The sequence below is a fragment of the Etheostoma spectabile genome, chromosome 8, assembly GCF_008692095.1.
Source record: "Etheostoma spectabile isolate EspeVRDwgs_2016 chromosome 8, UIUC_Espe_1.0, whole genome shotgun sequence".
Classification (NCBI taxonomy): domain Eukaryota; kingdom Metazoa; phylum Chordata; class Actinopteri; order Perciformes; family Percidae; genus Etheostoma; species Etheostoma spectabile.
Window position 1 is genome coordinate 5,570,554 of NC_045740.1, and position 8,845 is coordinate 5,579,398.

General features: G+C 37.2%; 1 protein-coding gene across 2 annotated transcripts in view; it reads left to right on the forward strand.

The window, feature by feature from the left end:
- The first annotated feature begins 5,449 nt into the window (after window positions 1–5,449).
- caprin1b (cell cycle associated protein 1b) overlaps window positions 5,450–8,845 on the forward strand; it is a 13,323-nt gene continuing 9,927 nt past the window's right edge. For both annotated transcript variants that reach the window (XM_032523854.1, XM_032523855.1), the window contains exons 1-6: window positions 5,450–5,617; window positions 6,916–7,080; window positions 7,202–7,264; window positions 7,378–7,464; window positions 7,659–7,897; window positions 7,989–8,071. In XM_032523854.1, the coding sequence (XP_032379745.1) occupies window positions 6,916–7,080; window positions 7,202–7,264; window positions 7,378–7,464; window positions 7,659–7,897; window positions 7,989–8,071 (637 nt within the window). In that variant the 5' untranslated portion in view covers window positions 5,450–5,617. The remainder of the gene's footprint in view (window positions 5,618–6,915; window positions 7,081–7,201; window positions 7,265–7,377; window positions 7,465–7,658; window positions 7,898–7,988; window positions 8,072–8,845) is intronic.

Consider the following 8,845-nt stretch of genomic DNA (forward strand, 5'->3'; position numbering starts at 1 on the left):
CAGCAGAGGTGACTCTTGGTCTTCCTGTCCTGGGACGGTCCTCATGTGAGCCAGTTTTGTTGTAGCGCTCAATGGTTTTTGTGACTGCACTTGGGGACACATTCAAAGTTTGCGCCATTTTCCAGACTGACTGACCTTCATTTCTTAAAGTAACCTAATGATGGCCACTCATTTCTCTTTACTTAGCGGATTTGTTCTTGCCATAATGTGAATTCTAACAGTTGTCCAAAAAAGCTGTTGGCTGTGTATCAACCTGACTTCTGCACAGCACAACTGATGGTCCCAACTCCATTAATGAGGCAAAACATTCCACTAATATATATATATATATATATATATACATATATATATATATATATATATATATATATTTATATGTAATAAATTAGAGGTGCCGCATGACCACACAGGTGTTTTCTTTTACGTGGCTGATTAGACTTATTCAGGCTGAAGTTGTACACATTTATGACGGGATTTAAATAAGGTAACTTGTCCCTCAACAAAACTAACAAGAAAGCCCCTAAAATCCCAAAAACATTATTCTTTTTATCTTGTTGCACAAGACTGTATGTACAAACCATTAAAGATTCAACATTGAGGGCTCCACAATTTAACATTCTGGTTCTGCATAGTGAGTACTTTTATTTTTGATCGATGACTTTAAGTTTGGCTGTTAATACTTAGGTATTTTTACTCTCAAGTAGAATTTCAAATGGAGTTTTTTCATACGCAAAACTATAATATAATAGTAAAAAAAAACGATTTGTTACACTGATTTCTTTATAGGAACAATACACAAGAAATAAACATAGCATCACCCAATTATGTCAACATAAATTGATGGATTGCATCATGTATAATTCATCTTTTTTCCCTCAAGGTTTGTCTTTTTACAGAGCTTTTGGATTAGAAGATAGGCTTATAAACTAGTAAACTGGTGGAGAGAAGATGACTAATGCTATAAAAATACCCCAAAATTTGATCTTTTGAAAGTTGTTTCTGAGAAATGAATGCAATTTTATTTGTAGTTGGTGTCCTCACAGCCTTTCTCTTTCAAACCAGGGCTGCTGTGGGTCCTTCCTCTTATCTGCTGCCAGTACCTTGAGGCTGCCTGCAGGAGGGAGGGAGGGACAGCAGTTGGACTGGGTAGAGAGATAAAGCACCTCAACTCAGCTCCTCAGACAGATGCAATGGTGGAAGATCGCAGGCAAACTCTAAATTCAGGTTGAATGCTCCCTTGGGCTAAATAGTTGTTGGGCTGTGTGGGCTCACTGAATAGATACAGGGGCCCAGAAGCAAGGTGAACATGGCACCATGTTGTGCCAGCTACACTCAAAGCAGAGCAGCTCGACAGAGATAAAACTCACTTCATATCCCTCAAATGAAAAACAGTTTCAGTGCAAGGTTTTTGCTTACTGTCTTTGTACAAAATAACAGCACACTACGGGCTAGGGCTATGGTGATTTTCTTTGTCTTAACTTATAAAGGATCTATCATCCATGTTAGTTTACAAATTGAAATTTAAAGTTGTAGTCTTGACAGTCTTTCCACATGGTCTACTCTGTAGCTGTTGTGAAGTTTTGGATCGTATCACACACTCAATCTCATCTTTTAAGCCATAGATGAGAAGTACCTAAAAATGTATAATGATAATATTTCATCATCGTATTACATCTCCTGAGGAAGATGGTGCGACACAGTTGAATGCTCCAGTTTAGCTCCTGGGTGGACCTTTAATCTCAATCTCAATGTCCCTAAAGTAGATTAAACATTGTTCAACAAGCAACAATCTGATCACATAGCAATACTGTATACTCTGTACCTACTTGTTACAACACTGCATTTAAGCTATGTCACAATATATCATTATCAACATTATGCTGCACAGTTACATGAAATGTCTTTTGCATAATTCTTTGTCTATAGAATTCTTGGCTTCTCAACAGGAATTTTAAATAAAGTTTAGTGAGTTGGTACAGTGTTTGTTTTTGCACATGTTGTTGCAATGATGAACACAACTGATAGTCTTTGAGGAGCTTAATCAGAAGAGCATAATCGGAAGTACACATCATTACCATGGTGTCTCAACCCTGCAAAATGTCATGTTGCACAATCGCAAAGCTCAACATCTAATTTACAATAGACGAGAAACAAGAGAAGAGAAAGTTAGAACTGATAAGACACCCAAGTCATACTTCCTGTGGAGTTGACTGAGAAAGCCCAGAGGATGTGCAACTGGCATGCAGAGATGAAGCTTTCCTGGGGGGTTGGTTCACACTGCAATCACTTCCTACCCCCCTCTCTCATGCGCATGATGGCGCCCCTCTCATGGCTTCCAAGATAGACAGGTTGACTCCAGATGGTTAAGTATGATAGGAGTAACACCATAAAAACTAGCTTCTGCGTATTAGGCGGTAAAACCCTTATTTGTGTGTTTAGACTTCCTAAATGTCACCAGAAAGCAGGTGTAAACTTCATGTCTCAATCTGAATTTTCCAAATAAGATTTGTAAATATTCAATCATACATATTGTGTCATGGGCAAGCAAACAACCTTTTCCACTTTTATCCAATTTAAAGTAGAATTTGGGGAATAAATAGTTAAGAATGTACAACCTTTTGGGAAGTGGTGTCACTCATGTCCAGTTTCCTGTTTTGCCTGTTTGGTACTGAGAGTATTATGGAGTTGAAAGCAGTATGGAATTTTAAGGAAGCTGGAAAATGAGTGTCAGCACTAAGCAAACAGACTATACAGCTATTTCTCTCATTAATCAGCCAATAATGTGAATGTATTACATTATAAGTTACAACTTCCACTACTAAATAGCAAAGCATAGCAATGTTGTTGCAGGATATACAACCAATATCCACCATCTTGCTGAATCATAGATGGCTTGTTAAATAGATGTCATTAGTATTGGAATAAAGACGGTTATCCATGCGTCATGAACTATCTGGGCACAGGCTTGCGGGCCCATTTCCTGAAATAAGGGGACTCTGGATGTATTGTTGACGCTTTGATAGCACGAACTTTGGAACAGCAATAGCAAAGCCAACCGCTTCCTGCCTAACCTGAAATTGAGTGATAATTGGCCACTGTTTCAAAGCCCTCCTCCTGAACTGTCACAGGACAACTAAGGTGGGAATATTTTATTGTTCACTGTTACTGCATGGGTTTAAATTAGAGTGGGATTCATTCTAAGTTTTATGGTGAGTTTTAAAATGTCACGGTGTAAAGGTCAGAGGTCAGACAAGGAAACACCCTGGAATTGTTTTAGAAAATGGCCGGTGGACTGTGTTCAGTGTTGTTGTTTGATTGAAATACAGCAGGTTGCGGAAATGAGTCACTCGTTGAAAGGGAGCTTCACTTACCCTTGGGATCCTCCCGTAATCAGTATTATCCCTAAAAGAAAACACTTTCAGTGGAACAGTGCAATCAAAAAGCTGTGCAGCCATGTTAACTGCTTCCTGTATTTGGCAAAACAAAAGAGAGCTGGTTTCACATTATTCTGGTTAGTTTGCTGCCCTTTAAACGCTGATAAGTATGTGCTCAGAACAGAAACACATATTAGTGGCCCGAAAGATGTTGGAAATGTTAGATAATCAAATATGTATTCATTTGTTTTCAGCATTGTGTGTATGCACATGTGCTCCGTGTTTATAAGCAAGCTATTCATTTAGTCTTATAATAGTAAATGCGTCAATCAATTTATTAAAAATAGATTATTTTTTGTTCAGTTTAGTTTAGTTTTAGATTTCAGAGTCAGAGGATGGACATAAACAATTCTTTCTCTCTAACCACAGTTGTTGTTGCTGTATCGGTGTTTCGTTGTTAATCATACTGCTGAGCTTTACTACCACCTTCTGGTGTAAGGTGGCAGTAAAGGTAGCAGCATTGGAAGGATTTCAGGAACCAGTTTTTTCTTACACATTTCTGAGAATTTCCATTCATTAAAGTGCTTGCATGGCTCAATATATGATATAATTAGGTAATAATTCTCAATAGGGGAAACATTTAAATTGTGAGTTTAAATGTACTTTCTTTTCTTGTATAAAAGGTTTCTCAACTTGAAGTCAGGAGAGCAGAGAAGCATGAGATGCAAATGGATTTTGTTGTTGTAAAACTGGCAGATTGATATTTGTTTGACATGTTTTAAACGCAAAGAATAGATTACAAAATACTCAGGATTAGGATTTCTATAACATGTTTTTGGAGCTAGCCTCTAAATTCTTGAAAATAAAATGCAAAAGAAATCCCTGCTCATATTTACATAACTTGACATCTCTCTTCATGCTGGATTGATAATTTTAGGGCTTTAAAAACTAGGCCATACCTCTCAACTCCAACTCCTCATATATACATATTTGTACTGCAGTTATTACAGGTTTTGTCAGTGTAAGGTAGGTACAAATGCTTTACAATAATTTATCATTAAGACCAACTGATTAAAAAAGTGCAGTCATTATTACCGGTGGGGCTCTTTTTTCTCTGCCGTGAGGGATTTCAAACTAGCAATTTTGCAATCTTTCAGTGGTCAATTTCACATCCATCTTAATTTGCAATACTTGAATGCATTTCTCCGGCAGGAGCAGACCACATTAGCAGCACAGAGAAAGGAGTGTTCAGTTATATAGCTGATGAACATAGTGGACAACTAGTTTTTTGTTGTTGTGGAAAACCAACAGTAACCAATCATATAGACAATTTCTGAGCAGATATAAACTTATTGTGATTATACATGTTTTTATTATTCCAAGTTACAGATTTATAAAGTCAAAATAACCGTTTGTTTAAAATGCATTAAACGATTTGTAGTTATTATTATTATTATTATTATTACTATTATTATTATTTGCTTCATGGGGGATATTTTTTAATTCTAAATATCTATATTTTGAACAGCTTGCAACTTAATCTTTTGCAAAGTAGTAAATAAAAAAGCTTTAACTTCACAATGTAGCTAACTTTAACTAAACTAACATTAGAAGGTATTTTCAGTGACAGTCATCTTTGGAAATTTGAATGACAATTTTACTGTTGAACTTGAACTTAAAACTGAACTTGAAGCGGAAAAGATAGTACAGTATTGTCATGAGTGTGGTGAGACATCTGTAAACCAGCACATGCTTACAGCGGAATGGGACAGCTGCTGCAGAAGAAGAAGAAAAAACATACTGTATATGGCAGAGGGATAGAGAAAGAATAGCTTTATCAAAGCTAATGATTGTGCACATTTTCTGCCAAGAGGCTGTTGAATGCTTTGCCTGACTATAAATAGCAACTTCACAATGTTTATATGCGGCAAGGTTTACCAGTTATTAAACAGTTGAATTAATATGTTTATAGTACATATGAACATGTTGTTATTTATAAAACTAAGCTCTACCAAGGTTTGTTTTGTAGTTTATTTATTCAGGCATATCTTTGACAGATAAAACTGGACCTTCGCCTTTATAAAGAGTTTCTCCGTCTTTCGCACCGTCTCAGTTGTCGGTGAGGCCGGCGGGGCGGATCCCACGCTAGAGTGAAAGAGAAAATAAAGCAACACAACAAAAATAACGACTTGGCCGTTTTTTACATTCACTAGCAAGCTCCCCTGTGGATATAAACCATTAAGGTGGGTAAATATGGACTCGTGCAACCAAGATAACGCAGCCCCCGGCTGCTAGTTAGCACGCGTCGCTGTAGCTAACGTTACCAGACAAACAGGCTAGCAATGCGTGAAGATGCTAGCTAACGGCAATGGTCTATGCTAACAGTTGTGTGGCCAAGGCCATTTTACCAAACCTCAGAGATAACACAGGCCTTACTGTTAGGGGGGCTCTGACCACAGAGGTGGTAGAGCTCAATAGCTGCAGTTATAGTGAAAATATATTGAGAAATGCGGGGATAAAAAATGTCTCCAAGCTTACACATAGCTCGGACTGAAGTTAGCCAGTTGCTATTATGATGGATTTTTTTAGGCTTATGAATAATATAGTCTTGGTGCACATATTTTGTTATGAAGCTGTACTAATACTTCACGTTTTGACTATCGTTTACACCTAATAGATAGATGATAACGCAACACCTGCAGTACATAGTATGGCTGGGCAATATATCGATATCGTGATATGAGACTAGATATTGTCTTATATTTTGGATATCGTAGTATGCCATAAGTGTTCTTTTTCTGGTTTTACAGGCTGCATTACAGTAAAAGTGATGTAATTTTCTGAACTTACCCCCTTAATCATTAAATCCACATTATTATGAAAGCACCCCTACAATATTAATATGGAAGTATTTCTTTAAAAAGTATTGTCATATTTAAGTTTCCCCATATCGACCAGCCATAGTACATAGCTGTACTGTTTTGCTTGTCACCACAATACTACCTCTTTTGTTACAATTTTATTTTATTTTTTTACTTTAATAATGTGTACTTTGTTACTTTTGTCAACACATAACTAATCTCTCTAACATTTGATTCCTGTGGCATCTAACTTTCTGTCAATCTATTAATCTAGACCCAATGTATCATGCAATCTGGTGTCTCTTTATTTATGCTTATTGAAATTGTGATTTGAAAGTTTTTCACTATTTCCTAGGAATGCACTAATCCAACCTTATCTCTGCTGATACCGGTATTGATACTTCAACTCAGAGCAGCTGCTGATAGCAATTGCTGATATATAAAATAAATCTATAATGGAAATAGTTTGTTAGGCAGCCCAAATCCCAGTCATCATGTAGCATTTATTGACTTTGATAATATATTTGTCTATTCAACCATACTTTTGCCATGTTTCAACTCATGCTCATAATATTTATTTTCAATTAATCCTTTTGTTTGTTAATTTTTACAATTTCTATATCAATTGATGCATCCCTTTATAAACACAGCACAGTAACCCTTCACACTTGAATTTCTAGATGCCCTCAGCGATGAATGCAAATAGGACCGTGCAGTCTGCCAGCCCAGATGTGGGATCCGCTCCAGGGTCAATGGTTAATTTTGCATTTGGTGGACAGTCCGAAGTTATGAAGCAAGTGCTGTGTGTCCTCGACAAGAAGGTCCGCAACATGGAGAAGAAAAAGGTGATTACTGTCAAGAGCCATTTGTTGCAGATCCTTCCTGATAACAACATGTAGCTAGCTATATTTCGGGTGTCCCATTTATAGGCAATCCATAGCTGAAGTTTTGGATATTCTATTGCAGAGTAAACTGGATGACTATCAAGTCAGGAAGGACAAAGGGGAGAGTCTCAATCAGGACCAGCTGGTGGGTTCACTGAAGCCTTCATCATTTTGTACATAAGCAAGTAATCCTGTTATTCTTACAAAGATTTCACAACCTAGCAATGTGTAAAATGTCTTTTCCTTTGTCTTTTTTAGGATGCCCTCTCCAAATTCCAGGAAATCACAAATAACTTAGAATTTGGCCGAGAGTTGCAGAAGACGTTCATCACATTAGGACAAGATGTAAGGGTTTTGTTTTGTAAAAATGTTCCCTCTAGCGGAATTTATGGTTCTGCGGGGGCTCTACGCAGAGCTTATGCCGCCGTGTAGTTACATTTTTTTAAGAGGTGTACGTCAGGCTACGAGCGTAGATTTAACGAAACGTAAATTGGGCTGCCTTGTAGTGACTTTGTGTGGCTCATGTATATTATCATTAGATCCAGAAGGTGGTGAAGAAGTCTGCACGGCGGGAGCAGCTGCAGCGGGAGGAGGCCGAGCAGAGGAGGCTGAAGACGGTTCTGGAGCTGCAGTTCCTACTGGACCGGCTTGGAGAGGACACTGTGCGGCAGGACCTGAAGCAGGGAGTCGGTGGCTCAACGCCGCTGACAGATGCAGACCTCGCAGCTTTTGACGAGTTCTACAAGCTAGTGGGGCCAGACCGTGATCAAAACGTCAGGTAGGTCTGAGGCATTAATATTTGGATAAAGTTGAAATGCAAAAGACTTGTTTTTTCGTGGTTTTTATCAAGGGGATCTCTACACTTGCAGGTTGGTTGACCAGTATGAAGAAGCATCTGTGCACCTTTGGGAGCTGCTGGAAGGGAAGGACAAGGCTGTGGTTGGAACAACGTGTAAGTGAAATGTTACTTGGAGCCTCAAATGTTTGCAAGCAGTAGAGTGCAATATTTTGGTTAAGATTGCTTTAGCTAATTCTTTTCAGAAAACATTTTAAAGCTGAAACAGTTAGTAATTTGACAGAAAATGAATTTGCTACTATTTTGTTAAACAGTTAAATATTTCACTTCACATTTTTTTATTACACTCATTGAAACATATTTTATTATCCAACCAAATGATTTGCTATGTTACATTACACATCCATGATCAGAAATGAGCTTACTGAAGACAAAATAATCTAATTTTACCAGCCCCTTTCTCAGATGAGAACAGAAAAATGTAGACTGTCAGTTAGTTAACATTCAGCTTAACAGAGAAGACAAAGAAACAAAAAACAAAAAAATTAAATAAAGAAAAATGAGCCAAAAGCCCTATACATTAACTCGCCATAAACCAATTAAAAAAATGTATTGACTGTAATATATTGTAGCCCCTGTTTGAAAACTTAACAATTTCTTTTTGAATTTGTGTTGGTTTTTCTTTATTTAAGTACATCTTTTAAGAAAGAGTTTCCAAAAAGTATTTTTTTAGTCTTCTATCATGGTAGACTGAATATCTTTGTGTCTTTGGCTATTAACTCTGGCACTGGAAAACTGGTGATTGATTAATCAATTCATAGTGAAAATAACTGTCAGATTTATTAATGTTGAAAATAATTGAGTGGCAGCCATACTGTAATTGGCAAAGTTAACATAAATGGGGATCAATTATTTAAGTCAAACTAGCTT